Source organism: Ascaphus truei, chromosome 14 (assembly GCF_040206685.1).
Source record: "Ascaphus truei isolate aAscTru1 chromosome 14, aAscTru1.hap1, whole genome shotgun sequence".
Classification (NCBI taxonomy): Eukaryota; Metazoa; Chordata; class Amphibia; order Anura; family Ascaphidae; genus Ascaphus; species Ascaphus truei.
The window spans coordinates 7,311,342-7,329,192 of NC_134496.1; the positions used below are offsets into that span (position 1 = coordinate 7,311,342).

Here is a 17,851-nt window from a genome sequence, read left to right on the forward strand (position 1 = left end):
CTGTGTGTGTCTGTCTGTCTCTGTCTGTGTGTGTCTGTCTGTCTCTGTCTGTCTGTCTCTGTCTGTCTGTCTGTGTGTGTGTGTGTGTGGAGGAGAGCGATGGCTGTGTGTGGGGGGGGGGGGAGTGTGATGGCTGTGTGTGTGTGTGTCGGGAGGACAGTGTGTGTGTGTGTGGGGAGGGGAGTGTGATGGATTTGTGTGGGGAGGGGGAAGGTGTGTGGTGTTAGAGAAGAAGGGGTAAATGTCCTGTGTGAGAAGGTGGGATACATGTGGAGTATGTGTTGAGTGTGATGTGTGTGTGTGTGTGTATGTGGCGTGTGTAAGAAGAAATAGTGAGTGTGTTGGGTGTGTGCTTGTGAAACGGAAGGGTGAGTGTGTATGTGTGTAAGTGAGGAGGGAATGAGGGAGGTCTGAAGAGCAGCGATGCCCCGAGATTGAAAGAAAAATCCCTCAGGGATCCCTGCTCTAAAAAGGCTGAGCCCCCCATGCCCAGCGCTACAGCAGGGCGGCTCCGTGAGATACCTGCCGGTCTGGGAGAGAGACGATACCTTCAGTGCCAGAAGATACTTCCACCCTACTCACCTTAATGGGCCATATTTGCTGAGTCGGCATGGAAGATGTCTTCTGGAGTAGCACCACTTAGTAAATATGGTCCTCAGTGTTTTGCAATGGAATAAAGGGAGCGTACAGTTACATGTATGAACACTATAATAATAAGAAGAACAGCGACAATATACTTGTAAATGCAATCGAAAGTGTTACATTAGGTAGTAATTAGCTATTTAAGTTCAGTTTTTAAACAGCTCTACAGGAACTTTAATTGTCTTAACCATTCATAGAATAATGTGATATCTCGGCAGTTTCAAAATATAAATATTGATTCCTTGTGAGAAAATGGATAGAATTACTTAGCGACACAATAAATGTTTCCATTATACTTCATCTTTTTTTTTAAATTGAAACATCACACTTGTGCAGAACAATATTCAGTAGTACTGTACATCCATACATCCATACATTCATACATTCATCCATCCATACATCCATACATCCATTCATACATCCATACATTCATACATCCATCCATACTGCACCGACACACTTTATTCGAGCAAATACCCAGTATGTACCTGGCAGATACCTAGAATGCGCCGCTCCTCACCTCTGACAAGCCCCGTTGCGTTTGCCTTCCCAGCCTGGGTTCATGCCTGGCTGACGGGCGGCTGATCTGTTAAATGATAATGATTAGGATTTAATAGGCTGCAATGCTACGCGTGTCTACCAGATGGCATAAATTCATGAATTGTAATGCAGTATATATATATATACTGTGCAGTATTGCAGCCAGCGGGAATAAAATGCTTCAATCCCTGCCTGGAAAATACCTCAATGCACTCGGGCAGAAAACAGTCACAAACCTCAATACACCCGGGTATACCCGAATTCGTGGGACTAGCCAAGCTCGAATAAAGTGTGTCGCCAGTGTACATTCATACATCCATCCATACATTCATACATACATACATACATTCATACATCTATACATCCAAACATTCATCCATACATACATTCATACATTCATCCATACATTCATACATCTTGTGACAAACGCCCCTCTTTTGTAGCGCTGACGTCTGTCTGGGTTCTTCCCGACACAGTCTTCTAGGGTTATTTATACAAAAAACAGGATCATGCAAAGTATTATGCTGCTTAACTCAGGCTTCTGCCTGCTTTATTTTCATCCAAGTAAGGTAATGCAGCTTTAACAAGTGTAGATTAGAGGTACTCAGATACTTTCATTCAGCAGTTCACACATTTCAGTGTTACAGTATTTCCCACAATGTTATTTTTAAGATATAAAACCAAAATCATATAAACAAAATCCTATCCCTTTCAGGGATCTAACTACACATCAGAATCAGCCTCTAACAGCTGCTGGCCAACTAACCTGGTTCCCCAGCTTAAAACAATGCCCTCTCATTTAGGGTCACTTAGATACAGCACAGTCTTTTAGCAACAGCAATAACCATTTGTTTTGTCTTATCTGTTCGTGGTGGGAACTCGGTCCCAAGTGTCCAGGCAAATCCTCTGGTACTGTGATACTTGGAGGGGCCGTCCACCCGAAACTGGAAACAGGGGAGCAGCGATACCCCCAGCCTCCAGGCTCTAAGGAGAGAGAGTGAAATGCAAAACCTCTCTGCTCTAAATACCTGTGCATGTGATTAGAAGAGCAGGTGAGGGAGAACTAGAGCCATTGTAATCTGTGGTCTGGATTTTCCATCCAGCTGCCTGAGTTAATGGGAAGCTGTGGAACGGATCATTTTTAACTATTCCTGCACTTTCTGACCTAAAATGGGGCAGAAAGCTGCCTAACATCTTTGGACTATGTCACAATCCATACATCCATACATTCATACATTCATACATCTATACATTCATACATCCATAAAACATCATCCTCCTTTGTGCACAAGTGACAATAAATGATATCTTCAAACTAAATCTATTATCTCTTTCTTATTTGTTGGCGTATAAAGTCGCATGTTTTGAGTGATCCTGTTTTGTTTATATAAAAAACCTTTGTTTTTTGAATGTTTGAAGGAGAAAGGATAGAGATAGAGAAAAGACGGGGAGAGGGGAGGAGGGTCGGGAAGTGGAGACACTAGGAAAGGCGGAAGAGGAGGGGGGGGGGTAAGGGAACGGCTTATCCGTAAAAATAACTACCTAAAAATAAAAAATAAAAAAATCTGCTTCTTCTCTTCTTAATCCTACCTCATGATCTCACTTTCCTCTTTTTACCTTGGTTCAGAGCGTTTCTAATCCTGAGGACATGGGTCCCATATCTTGAGGAATCGATTCAGTTTTTGATTTAATTGAGCTGTTATCTCTCCATTAGCTTGATCTCATTCATTCTTTTAATTACCGTGCGCCTAGATGGTGTATTCACCTCCTTCCACGCCGCTGCTATCGAGCGTCGGGCAGCTGTTAGTAGGAATGGGACCAGTATTCTCATGGGTGTCTGGAGTTCTCCTATTGGTTTAGCAAGCAGATAGGTCATTGGTTCTACAGGGATTCTCAGATCTGTTAATTCGTAAATCATAGTCTGTATCATGATCCAAAATCTTTGGACCTGCGGGCATGACCACCAAATGTGGGCCATATCCCCTCTCAAACCACATCCTCTCCAGCATAGATCTGATGTTCCTGGAAAGATCTGGCTCCGTCTACTCGGGGTTAAGTACCATTGAAATAGAATTTTATATATATTCTCATTTGTGGTCGTAAAAATTGAGGTTTTGGCTGCTGACTCCCAGATATCCCTCCAGTCATCCATTATACTTCATCTTTAACCTTGTGGATCCTACTCAATGAGTTGATCTCTCATCCCCTGAATCTCTCTGTGGATCTGTCAGCCTGTGACCCTGTCGATCATTGGATCTTTCCTCCACATGCATTTTCCCCACTTGCTCTCTGAGTGGCTTTCTCAACCTATGTTTCCGTCTGGCTGAGTGATCTCTCTCCCCGAAGATCCATCTCACCCACTAGATCTCCTTTTACTGTGCAGGTGATCAGCCTGAATGATCAAGATTGTTTCTACGATGCCCTGAGGGCGCTGAACGATTGGATCAGGAAGAGCCGCCCGGCAGCAGGTGAGATTTGAGTCCTGACGGTTGAGCCTTTTCCAGCCCGCGCCTCATTAGTTGTAGAAATAGAGATAAGAGTACATCAGGCTTTATCTACCTCTCTATCGACTACTTTACAGTCTCCTTCAATGCCTGAAGAAGTTTTAGCAGCTGGTGGTGAGCAGGCACACATATAGTGTTGGAAGTATAGAGCTGTATAATACCCATGTAAAAAGCTTTTCTATAAAAGCCATGTTGGCGTCTCTTGTGCGCCTTTCTCAGGGGTAATTGGTCGCCTTGTATTGCTGTGGACACTCCGTGGGATTATTGGCCTTCTGTTCTTCTATATTGTGCAGTAAGGAAACTCCTAGCGTGCTGCTTCTATATTGTGCAGTAAGGAAACTCCTAGCGTGCTGCTTCTATATTGTGCAGTAAGGAAACTCCTAGCGTGCTGCTTCTATATTGTGCAGTAAGGAAACTCCTAGCGTGCTGCTTCTATATTGTGCAGTAAGGAAACTCCTAGCGTGCTGCTTCTATATTGTGCAGTAAGGAAACTCCTAGCGTGCTGCTTCTATATTGTGTAGTAAGGAAACTCCTAGCGTGCTGCTTCTATATTGTGCAGTAAGGAAACTCCTAGCGTGCTGCTTCTATATTGTGCAGTAAGGAAACTCCTAGCATGCTGCTTCTATATTGTGCAGTAAGGAAACTCCTAGCGTGCTGCTTCTATATTGTGCAGTAAGGAAACTCCTAGCGTGCTGCTTCTATATTGTGCAGTAAGGAAACTCCTAGCGTGCTGCTTCTATATTGTGCAGTAAGGAAACTCCTAGCGTGCTGCTTCTATATTGTGCAGTAAGGAAACTCCTAGCGTGCTGCTTCTATATTGTGTAGTAAGGAAACTCCTAGCGTGCTGCTTCTATATTGTGCAGTAAGGAAACTCCTAGCGTGCTGCTTCTATATTGTGCAGTAAGGAAACTCCTAGCGTGCTGCTTCTATATTGTGCAGTAAGGAAACTCCTAGCGTGCTGCTTCTATATTGTGTAGTAAGGAAACTCCTAGCGTGCTGCTTCTATATTGTGCAGTAAGGAAACTCCTAGCGTGCTGCTTCTATATTGTGCAGTAAGGAAACTCCTAGCGTGCTGCTTCTATATTGTGCAGTAAGGAAACTCCTAGCGTGCTGCTTCTATATTGTGTAGTAAGGAAACTCCTAGCGTGCTGCTTCTATATTGTGCAGTAAGGAAACTCCTAGCGTGCTGCTTCTATATTGTGTAGTAAGGAAACTCCTAGCGTGCTGCTTCTATATTGTGCAGTAAGGAAACTCCTAGCATGCTGCTTCTATATTGTGCAGTAAGGAAACTCCTAGCGTGCTGCTTCTATATTGTGCAGTAAGGAAACTCCTAGCGTGCTGCTTCTATATTGTGCAGTAAGGAAACTCCTAGCGTGCTGCTTCTATATTGTGCAGTAAGGAAACTCCTAGCGTGCTGCTTCTATATTGTGCAGTAAGGAAACTCCTAGCGTGCTGCTTCTATATTGTGCAGTAAGGAAACTCCTAGCGTGCTGCTTCTATATTGTGCAGTAAGGAAACTCCTAGCGTGCTGCTTCTATATTGTGCAGTAAGGAAACTCCTAGCGTGCTGCTTCTATATTGTGCAGTAAGGAAACTCCTAGCGTGCTGCTTCTATATTGTGCAGTAAGGAAACTCCTAGCGTGCTGCTTCTATATTGTGCAGTAAGGAAACTCCTAGCGTGCTGCTTCTATATTGTGCAGTAAGGAAACTCCTAGCGTGCTGCTTCTATATTGTGCAGTAAGGAAACTCCTAGCGTGCTGCTTCTATATTGTGTAGTAAGGAAACTCCTAGCGTGCTGCTTCTATATTGTGTAGTAAGGAAACTCCTAGCGTGCTGCTTCTATATTGTGCAGTAAGGAAACTCCTAGCATGCTGCTTCTATATTGTGCAGTAAGGAAACTCCTAGCGTGCTGCTTCTATATTGTGCAGTAAGGAAACTCCTAGCGTGCTGCTTCTATATTGTGCAGTAAGGAAACTCCTAGCGTGCTGCTTCTATATTGTGCAGTAAGGAAACTCCTAGCGTGCTGCTTCTATATTGTGCAGTAAGGAAACTCCTAGCGTGCTGCTTCTATATTGTGCAGTAAGGAAACTCCTAGCGTGCTGCTTCTATATTGTGCAGTAAGGAAACTCCTAGCGTGCTGCTTCTATATTGTGCAGTAAGGAAACTCCTAGCGTGCTGCTTCTATATTGTGCAGTAAGGAAACTCCTAGCATGCTGCTTCTATATTGTGCAGTAAGGAAACTCCTAGCGTGCTGCTTCTATATTGTGCAGTAAGGAAACTCCTAGCGTGCTGCTTCTATATTGTGCAGTAAGGAAACTCCTAGCGTGCTGCTTCTATATTGTGCAGTAAGGAAACTCCTAGCGTGCTGCTTCTATATTGTGTAGTAAGGAAACTCCTAGCGTGCTGCTTCTATATTGTGCAGTAAGGAAACTCCTAGCGTGCTGCTTCTATATTGTGCAGTAAGGAAACTCCTAGCGTGCTGCTTCTATATTGTGCAGTAAGGAAACTCCTAGCGTGCTGCTTCTATATTGTGCAGTAAGGAAACTCCTAGCGTGCTGCTTCTATATTGTGCAGTAAGGAAACTCCTAGCGTGCTGCTTCTATATTGTGCAGTAAGGAAACTCCTAGCGTGCTGCTTCTATATTGTGTAGTAAGGAAACTCCTAGCGTGCTGCTTCTATATTGTGCAGTAAGGAAACTCCTAGCGTGCTGCTTCTATATTGTGCAGTAAGGAAACTCCTAGCGTGCTGCTTCTATATTGTGCAGTAAGGAAACTCCTAGCGTGCTGCTTCTATATTGTGCAGTAAGGAAACTCCTAGCGTGCTGCTTCTATATTGTGCAGTAAGGAAACTCCTAGCGTGCTGCTTCTATATTGTGCAGTAAGGAAACTCCTAGCGTGCTGCTTCTATATTGTGCAGTAAGGAAACTCCTAGCGTGCTGCTTCTATATTGTGCAGTAAGGAAACTCCTAGCATGCTGCTTCTATATTGTGCAGTAAGGAAACTCCTAGCGTGCTGCTTCTATATTGTGCAGTAAGGAAACTCCTAGCGTGCTGCTTCTATATTGTGCAGTAAGGAAACTCCTAGCGTGCTGCTTCTATATTGTGCAGTAAGGAAACTCCTAGCGTGCTGCTTCTATATTGTGCAGTAAGGAAACTCCTAGCGTGCTGCTTCTATATTGTGCAGTAAGGAAACTCCTAGCGTGCTGCTTCTATATTGTGCAGTAAGGAAACTCCTAGCGTGCTGCTTCTATATTGTGCAGTAAGGAAACTCCTAGCGTGCTGCTTCTATATTGTGCAGTAAGGAAACTCCTAGCGTGCTGCTTCTATATTGTGCAGTAAGGAAACTCCTAGCGTGCTGCTTCTATATTGTGCAGTAAGGAAACTCCTAGCGTGCTGCTTCTATATTGTGCAGCAAGGAAACTCCTAGCGTGCTGCTTCTATATTGTGCAGTAAGGAAACTCCTAGCGTGCTGCTTCTATATTGTGCAGTAAGGAAACTCCTAGCGTGCTGCTTCTATATTGTGCAGTAAGGAAACTCCTAGCGTGCTGCTTCTATATTGTGCAGTAAGGAAACTCCTAGCGTGCTGCTTCTATATTGTGCAGTAAGGAAACTCCTAGCGTGCTGCTTCTATATTGTGCAGTAAGGAAACTCCTAGCGTGCTGCTTCTATATTGTGTAGTAAGGAAACTCCTAGCGTGCTGCTTCTATATTGTGTAGTAAGGAAACTCCTAGCGTGCTGCTTCTATATTGTGTAGTAAGGAAACTCCTAGCGTGCTGCTTCTATATTGTGTAGTAAGGAAACTCCTAGCGTGCTGCTTCTATATTGTGCAGTAAGGAAACTCCTAGCGTGCTGCTTCTATATTGTGCAGTAAGGAAACTCCTAGCGTGCTGCTTCTATATTGTGTAGTAAGGAAACTCCTAGCGTGCTGCTTCTATATTGTGCAGTAAGGAAACTCCTAGCGTGCTGCTTCTATATTGTGCAGTAAGGAAACTCCTAGCGTGCTGCTTCTATATTGTGCAGTAAGGAAACTCCTAGCGTGCTTCTTCTATACAGACTTTTCAATGCTAAAGGGACAGTTTCACTGACTTGTTCACAAGCACTTGGCCATTTGTACATTCATCACTGTAGTGTTGTCCTATGTTGCTTATATGTAGTGCTTTTTTTCAATAGGTTCACATACCGTGGTCCCCCACCAATCTTTGTGCGAGAAGCTACAGTATTAACACAGTAGCTGTCCGCGCATTGTGCGAGAGCTCACGCATGCGCAGGCGGCTACAGTGTTAAAAGCTTACACAGTAGCCGTATGAAAAGGGTGGGGAGTACGGCATATCCCTGCATACCCCAGAACAAAGCCCTGCGTATATATATCTCTGTCACGGTGAGCGTGCTGTTATTGCAGGTGCCCCAGCCTTTGCCAGTTTCCAGCTGTTTTTCATGCGGAAGCTGTGGATGAACGCCCAGCCAGGGAAGGATATCAAGGCTGATTGTATCTTCCACTATCACCAGGTGAGAGCCTCACATAGCCACAGCAGGAGTGCTGAGGGGCGGAGGTCACAGAGTGAGAGGGTATCACGGTGGGACAGAGCTTACACTGTGACAGGGCACAGCTGGCGTGTGTGGGGGGGGGGGCACACTGTGACAGGGCACTGCTGATGTGTGTGTGGGGGGGGGGCACACTGTGACAGGGCACTGCTGATGTATGTGGGGGGGGGCACACTGTGACAGGGCACTGCTGATGTGTGTGGGGGGGGCACACTGTGACAGGGCACTGCTGATGTATGTGGGGGGGGCACACTGTGACAGGGCACTGCTAATGTGTATGTGTGTGTGGGGGGGGGCACACTGTGACAGGGCATGGCTGGTGTGTGTGGGGGGGGGGCACACTGACAGGGCATGGCTGGGGTGTGTGGGGGGGGGCACACTGTGACAGGGCATGGCTGGGGTGTGTGGGGGGGGCACACTGTGACAGGGCACGGCTGATGTGTTTGTGTTTGGGGGGGCACACTGTGACAGGGCACTGCTTGTGTGTGTGTGCGTGTGTGTGTGTGGGGGGGGGCACACTTTGACAGGGCACGGCTGGTGTGTGCGTGTGTGTGGGGTGGGCACAGTGTGATAGGGCACGGCAGGTGTGTGTGTGGGGGGGCACACTGTGACAGGGCACTGCTGATGTGTGTGTGGGGGGGGGCACACTGTGACAGGGCACTGCTGATGTATGTGGGGGGGGGGCACACTGTGACAGGGCACTGCTGATGTGTGTGGGGGGGGCACACTGTGACAGGGCACTGCTGATGTATGTGGGGGGGGCACACTGTGACAGGGCACTGCTAATGTGTATGTGTGTGTGGGGGGGGGCACACTGTGACAGGGCATGGCTGGTGTGTGTGGGGGGGGGGCACACTGACAGGGCATGGCTGGGGTGTGTGGGGGGGGGCACACTGTGACAGGGCATGGCTGGGGTGTGTGGGGGGGGCACACTGTGACAGGGCACGGCTGATGTGTTTGTGTTTGGGGGGGCACACTGTGACAGGGCACTGCTTGTGTGTGTGTGCGTGTGTGTGTGGGGGGGGGCACACTTTGACAGGGCACGGCTGGTGTGTGCGTGTGTGTGGGGTGGGCACAGTGTGATAGGGCACGGCAGGTGTGTGTGTGGGGGGGCACACTGTGACAGGGCACTGCTGATGTGTGTGTGGGGGGGGGCACACTGTGACAGGGCACTGCTGATGTATGTGGGGGGGGGCACACTGTGACAGGGCACTGCTGATGTGTGTGGGGGGGGCACACTGTGACAGGGCACTGCTGATGTATGTGGGGGGGGCACACTGTGACAGGGCACTGCTAATGTGTATGTGTGTGTGGGGGGGGGCACACTGTGACAGGGCATGGCTGGTGTGTGTGGGGGGGGGCACACTGACAGGGCATGGCTGGGGTGTGTGGGGGGGGGCACACTGTGACAGGGCATGGCTGGGGTGTGTGGGGGGGGCACACTGTGACAGGGCACGGCTGATGTGTTTGTGTTTGGGGGGGCACACTGTGACAGGGCACTGCTTGTGTGTGTGTGCGTGTGTGTGTGGGGGGGGGCACACTTTGACAGGGCACGGCTGGTGTGTGCGTGTGTGTGGGGTGGGCACAGTGTGATAGGGCACGGCAGGTGTGTGTGTGGGGGGGCACACTGTGACAGGGCACGGCTGGTGTGTCTGTGGGGGGGCACACTGTGACGGCACGGCTGGTGTGTGTGTGTGTGTGGGGGGGGGCACACTGTGACAGGGCACGGCTGGTGTGTCTGTGGGGGGGCACACTGTGACAGGGCATGGCTGGTGTGTGTGTGTGTGTGTGAGGGGGGGCACACTGTGACAGGGCACGGCTGGTGTGTCTGTGGGGGGGCACACTGTGACAGGGCACGGCTGGTGTGTGTGGGGGGGGCACACTGTGACAGGGCACGGCTGGTGTGTGTGTGTGTGTGTGTGTGAGGGGGGGCACACTGTGACAGGGCACGGCTGGTGTGTGTGTGTGTGTGTGTGTGAGGGGGGGCACACTGTGACAGGGCACGGCTGGTGTGTGTGTGTGGGGGGGGCACACTGTGACAGGGCACGGCTGGTGTGTGTGTGTGAGGGGGGGCACACTGTGACAGGGCACGGCTGGTGTGTGTGTGTGTGAGGGGGGGCACACTGTGACAGGGCACGGCTGGTGTGTGTGTGTGGGGGGGGCACACTGTGACAGGGCACGGCTGGTGTGTGTGTGTGAGGGGGGGCACACTGTGACAGGGCACGGCTGGTGTGTGTGTGTGGGGGGGGGGCACACTGTGACAGGGCACGGCTGGTGTGTGTGTGTGAGGGGGGGCACACTGTGACAGGGCACGGCTGGTGTGTGTGTGTGTGAGGGGGGGCACACTGTGACAGGGCACGGCTGCTGTGTGTTTGTGTGTGTGGGGTTGGGGGGTGTCTCACTGACAGCTGGCTTCTGAGTAGGGCTTGGGGAAAGTCTTCTTGTCATCAGACACCACTTGATGATTAACAATATTTCTAAGGTCTGACTTTTCTAGTATTACTCGCTGAAGATGTGGGTGCTTGAAAAATAAAGAGGTGTCAGTGTCCTAGGACCATGATGTTGGATAAATGGAATAGGATTGGGGGGTCTTGCATTTTGCTCATTATACATTACTGATGCCCTCCCAAATTCAGGAGCTCCCCAAGTACATGCGTGGCTATCACCGCTGCTCTCTGGAAGATGCTGTGCAATTAGCTGGCTTGATGTACAAAGTGCAATATAACAACGACCGCTCCCATCTTGCCACCCTCAATAAAAACCTGCGGGACCTGGTGCCAGAGTACCTACTGCGCCTCACTACTCCGGAGGAATGGAAGAAGGTGCGTGCCGGTACTCGGCTACTTCTCACCAACTACATAGCAATTAAACACTGCTAGCGGTAACTAATGATACCCTGCAATCCAAGGCTTGTTGTGTGCTCAGTAACTAATACCAATGACTGGACAGGCTTGTTAGAGCATAAACTGTTAAGTGACATGTAATCAATGAGCAATAAGTTATCCAATACCTGATCAGTTCAAACAAACAACCATCAACTAATACAAAGGAGTGATCAGCTAATAACATTGTGTGAGGAATGGTGGGACTCATATAAAGAATGAATCTGTAACTGTGTGCTGGATGCACTCTCATTAATGATGGCTTCCTATAGACAGCATCCACCTGATCCCGCCGCGCTGTGGAACGCGGTTTATCCACGTCAGGAATTCATTTACTTCACATTCACTGTGCTGGTTATTTGAAGTGTATGGACGTTGGATTGCTTACTAATACACTTAGCTTTCTTTTTACAGTCCAGATTTGCCCTACACTGTGCTACCTACAAGAATTCTTCATAGCTGAAATAGCATGTAATGGGCTTCAGAAACCTCACAGGTCTCTTCATCATCTGTACATGAGTGCACATGAAGAAGAGACCTATGAGATGTTAACAGCTCTGTGAATTATAATTGCATAAATGTATAATAACCTACAATAGATCTACAATCTACACACTACACACTACCCTCCCAGAGCATTACAGCTACTAGAGCTATTTTTGAATAAGCATAAACAAATCAATAAGGCATCATTGATTATAATAAAGTGCTGATCAGATGTCAGGGATATTTGGTCGTGGCCAAATGGCCGACGGCGCTTTGCCATAACACACCCTGCCGCTGAGATCTTCCGTCACCGGTCGCTTCACCACTAAGGTAAGTGCCTAAACCCCCTACCATAGGCCCTACCCTAAAACCCCTTAAATTAACGCCCTACCCCAACTGCTATAGCCCCTTAAATTAAGCCCCTACCCTAACCAGTAACACTTATGTTAGAAGTGGCCGGCGGGGGATTCCAGCGGCAGATTTGATGCAGCGAAGAGTCCGTCTGCGGCAAAACGGCGGAAACCAAATGTCCCCTTCCAGCTAATCAGTTACTTTCCTAGAGACAGTAAACACAAAAAACAAAACTGTGCGCTACTACCTAACTACCTATAAAGTTTAAATGTATAAATATATACAGTGCAGTGACTATACCATCAATTTAGTGATAAAAAATGTATAAAAAATTAAACCACAACTCCCACAGTGAGGTAGTTAAACATTAAATAATAAGTGCCACATAACCGTGTTGGGGATAATGGCGTCTGCAGCTGTAAACGCAGGGGTGGCTCAGCACCCCACACACACTAAGAGAAGGGAAACAAAAGAAAACAGCGCACAACGCCAAATAGTGAAGCAAATTCAACAATATATTATAGATTTAAAAAGGGGGTAATATATCTGCGTACATAAAAAAGGTTGGTAAAAGGCATGTAGTGTGTATCACACTGTTTACCACTCGGCTGTTAGCTGTAGATTCAGGTGCTTGCTTCCCTCTGCTGCTGCAGCTCAGTTGATTCTGGGGCAGGACGTCAGTCTTTCACTCCCAAGGGGATTTCCCTTCATGCAGCCAGGTTCAGCAGCTGGTACTGGGGCTCGGTGAAATCGCTCCTGCTTCCTGGCCGATATGAAGCTGCTCCTGTACCTGGCTACTACTGAACTTCCCTGAAGAAGTAGTTAATTCTAAGAAACTAGTTGGATGTAACATTCTATTGCCTTATATCTGCTTACATTGGCCTTTGTCTATGTGTTGGCCTGTCCTGTTTTTATTTCATCCTGTGTGCTGTTTTGGACACTTGTGAGAGACTCTGTAAGACTGTTCAAACTTCCCTATTGAATCCACCACTGCTGTGAAGACAGCAGCAAGCTGCGTTTTAACCTCTCTGCAGAGGATACACCTGCCAAGGTACAGGAGCAGCTTCATATCGGCTAGGAAGCAGGAGCGTTTTCACCGAGCCCCAGTATTGGCGTTGTGCGCTGTTTTCTTTTGTTTTACTTTCCTAGAGAACAGGCAACTAAATACCAGCACAAACTAAGAATATTGTTATATTTAATATAATTATTTTACAAACTCCACGAAAGGCCAAGTTATAAGAGTTACCTTCAAATGTGACCATTCAGTAATGCCGTTTCCCATACCTGTGATTTCTCGTGGAATGACACACAATGTGACCGTCTTCTCCGGGGGATGCCTGATACGGATATCTGCATGTTTCCCAGTTCTAAACCAAACCATTCAAAACGTGTACAAATGCAGCTCTACGTGAGTCTATAAGTCATCTGTGCATACGCCTGATACCTAGAGAGATGTGTAATTGCTCGCTCCTCCTGCACAGAACATCACCTCCGCCTATAACAAGCATGCAAGCAGAACAGTGGATGAGGCTAAAGTGGCTTTTCTGAAGCACATCAGCCGCTGGCCAACATTCGGGTCGGCATTCTTTGAGGTCAAGGTCAGTGCAGCTGTTGTGTGACATTGTGATACATTATAGTGTAGTTTGCAGTGCTGGCAATGCATACAGTAGAAGTTGGTTCTCCAAAAATACTAGACACAATGGTGAAAGGTGCGACGTGCTGGACACACACACACACCCCTCTCTCACAACTCCATGCTGTTTTCTCCTTTCCTTGGCGCCACCCCACCCCCCTTCCCCCAGGCTCCTGATACCTTCTTCATGATTGGCTGATTTACCCAGCAGCAGCCAATCAGGATGGAGGAAGCTGCCCAGCCCCCTCGCGGCAGCCCTGTTTTCTCCCTGCTCTGGGAAATCCCGCGGCCCCACAAGCCGGTCAGGTCACTGTGTCCAGAGAGGTAATACCGGTATACACACACACACCCAGAGAGGTAATACCGGTATACACATACACGCCCAGAGAGGTAATACAGGTATACACACACACACCCAGAGAGGTAATACCGGTATACACATACACGCCCAGAGAGGTAATACCGGTATACACACACACCCAGAGAGATAATACCGGTATACACATACACGCCCAGGGAGGTAATACCGGTATACACATACACGCCCAGAGAGGTAATACCGGTATACACATACACGCCCAGAGAGGTAATACCGGTATACACATACACACCCAGAGAGGTAATACCGGTATACACATACACGCCCAGAGAGGTAATACCGGTATACACATACACACCCAGAGAGGTAATACCGGTATACACATACACCCCCAGAGAGGTAATACCGGTATACACATACATGCCGAGAGAGGTAATACCGGTATACACATACACGCCCAGAGAGGTAATACCGGTATACACACACACACCCAGAGAGGTAATACCGGTATACACATACATGCCCAGGGAGGTAATACCGGTATACACATACACCCCCAGAGAGGTAATACCGGTATACACATACACGCCCAGAGAGTTAATACCGGTATACACATACACGCCCAGAGAGGTAATACCGGTATACACACACACACCCAGAGAGGTAATACCGGTATACACATACACGCCCAGAGAGGTAATACCGGTATACATACACACGCCCAGAGAGGTAATACCGGTATACACACACACACCCAGAGAGGTAATACCGGTATACACATACACGCCCAGAGAGGTAATACCGGTATACACACACGCCCAGAGAGGTAATACCGGTATACACATACACGCCCAGGGAGGTAATACCGGTATACACATACACGCCCAGAGAGGTAATACCGGTATACACATACACGCCCAGAGAGGTAATACCGGTATACACATACACACCCAGAGAGGTAATACCGGTATACACATACACGCCCAGAGAGGTAATACCGGTATACACATACACACCCAGAGAGGTAATACCGGTATACACATACACCCCCAGAGAGGTAATACCGGTATACACATACATGCCGAGAGAGGTAATACCGGTATACACATACACGCCCAGAGAGGTAATACCGGTATACACACACACACCCAGAGAGGTAATACCGGTATACACATACACGCCCAGGGAGGTAATACCGGTATACACATACACCCCCAGAGAGGTAATACCGGTATACACATACACGCCCAGAGAGTTAATACCGGTATACACATACACGCCCAGAGAGGTAATACCGGTATACACACACACACCCAGAGAGGTAATACCGGTATACACATACACGCCCAGAGAGGTAATACCGGTATACATACACACGCCCAGAGAGGTAATACCGGTATACACACACACACACACCCAGAGAGGTAATACCGGTATACACACACGCCCAGAGAGGTAATACCGGTATACACATACACGCCCAGGGAGGTAATACCGGTATACACATACACGCCCAGAGAGGTAATACCGGTATACACGTACACGCCCAGAGAGGTAATATCGGTATACACGTACACGCCCAGAGAGGTAATACCGGTACACACGTACACTCCCAGAGAGGTAATACCGGTAGACACGTACACGCCCAGAGAGGTAATACCGGTATACACGTACACGCCCAGAGAGGTAATACCGGTATACACGTACACGCCCAGAGAGGTAATACCGGTATACACATACACGCCCAGAGAGGTAATACCGGTATACACATACACGCCCAGAGAGGTAATACCGGTATACACATACACGCCCAGAGAGGTAATACCGGTATACACATACACGCCCAGAGAGGTAATACCGGTATACACGTACACATACACGCCCAGAGAGGTAATACCGGTATACACGTACACATACACTCCCAGAGAGCTAATACCGGTATACAGATACACACCCAGAGAGGTAATACCGGTATACACATACACGCCCAGAGAGGTAATACCGGTATACACATACACCCCCAGAGAGGTAATACCGGTATACACATACACACCCAGAGAGGTAATACCGGTATACACATACACGCCCAGAGAGGTAATATCGGTATACACATACACTCCCAGAGAGGTAATACCGGTATACACATACACGCCCAGAGAGGTAATACCGGTATACACATACATATCTAGAGAGGTAATACCGGTATACACATACACACACACACCCAGAGAGGTAATACCGGTATATACATACACGCCCAGAGAGGTAATACCGGTATACCCATACACGCCCAGAGAGGTAATACCGGTATACCCATACACGCCCAGAGAGGTAATACCGGTATACACATACACGCCCAGAGAGGTAATACCAGTATACACATACACGCCCAGAGAGGTATTACCGGTATAAACATACACTCCCAGAGCGGTAATACCAGTATACACATACACGCCCAGAGAGGTAATACCGGTATACACATACACGCCCAGAGAGGTAATACCGGTATACACATACACGCCCAGAGAGGTAATACCGGTATACACATACACGCCCAGAGAGATAATTCCGGTATACACATGCACGCCCAGAGAGATAATACCGGTATACACATACACGCCCAGAGAGGTAATACCGGTATACACATACACGCCCAGAGAGGTAATACCGGTATACACATACACGCCCAGAGAGGTAATACCGGTATACACATACACGCCCAGAGAGGTAATACCGGTATACACATACACGCCCAGAGAGGTAATACCGGTATACACATACACGCCCAGAGAGGTAATACCGGTATACACATACACGCCCAGAGAGGTAATACCGGTATACACACACACGCCCAGAGAGGTAATACCGGTATACACACACACGCCCAGAGAGGTAATACCGGTATACACATACACGCTCAGAGAGATAATACCGGTATACACATACACACCCAGAGAGGTAATACCGGTGTACACATACACGCCCAGAGAGGTAATACCGGTATACACATACACGCCCAGAGAGGTAATACCGGTATACACATACACGCCCAGAGAGGTAATACCGGTATACACATACACGCCCAGAGAGGTAATACCGGTATACACATGCACGCCCAGAGAGATAATACCGGTATACACATACACGCCCAGAGAGGTAATACCGGTATACACATACACGCCCAGAGAGGTGATACCGGTATACACATACACGCCCAGAGAGGTAATACCGGTATACACATACACGCCCAGAGAGGTGATACCGGTATACACATACACGCTCAGAGAGGTAATACCGGTATACACATACACGCCCAGAGAGGTAATACCTGTATACACATACACGCCCAGAGAGGTGATACCGGTATACACATACACGCTCAGAGAGGTAATACCGGTATACACATACACGCCCAGAGAGGTAATACCGGTATACACATACACGCCCAGAGAGGTAATACCGGTATACACACACACGCCCAGAGAGGTAATACCGGTATACACACACACGCCCAGAGAGGTAATACCGGTATACACACACACGCCCAGAGAGGTAATACCAGTATACACACACACGCCCAGAGAGGTAATACCGGTATACACACACACGCCCAGAGAGATCATACCTGTATACACACACACGCCCAGAGAGGTAATACCGGTATACACATACACGCCCAGAGAGGTAATACCGGTATACACATACACGCCCAGAGAGGTAATACCGGTATACACATACACGCCCAGAGAGGTAATACCGGTATACACATACACGCCCAGAGAGGTAATACCGGTATACACATACACGCCCAGAGAGGTAATACCGGTATACACACACACGCCCAGAGAGGTAATACCGGTATACACACACACGCCCAGAGAGGTAATACCGGTAAACACACACACGCCCAGAGAGGTAATACCGGTATACACACACACGCCCAGAGAGGTGATAC

At 48.0% G+C, this 17,851-nt stretch overlaps 1 protein-coding gene across 6 annotated transcripts in view; it reads left to right on the forward strand.

Moving 5' to 3' along the window:
- MYO7B (myosin VIIB) overlaps positions 1 to 17,851 on the forward strand; it is a 234,965-nt gene that overhangs the window by 208,638 nt on the left and 8,476 nt on the right. For 3 of the 6 annotated variants that reach the window (XM_075569626.1, XM_075569625.1, XM_075569628.1), the window contains 4 exons: positions 3,566 to 3,650; positions 8,083 to 8,189; positions 10,862 to 11,047; positions 13,426 to 13,542. In XM_075569626.1, the coding sequence (XP_075425741.1) occupies positions 3,566 to 3,650; positions 8,083 to 8,189; positions 10,862 to 11,047; positions 13,426 to 13,542 (495 nt within the window). The remainder of the gene's footprint in view (positions 1 to 3,565; positions 3,651 to 8,082; positions 8,190 to 10,861; positions 11,048 to 13,425; positions 13,543 to 17,851) is intronic. The other 3 variants (XM_075569627.1, XM_075569629.1, XM_075569630.1) reach the window with 3 other exon arrangements.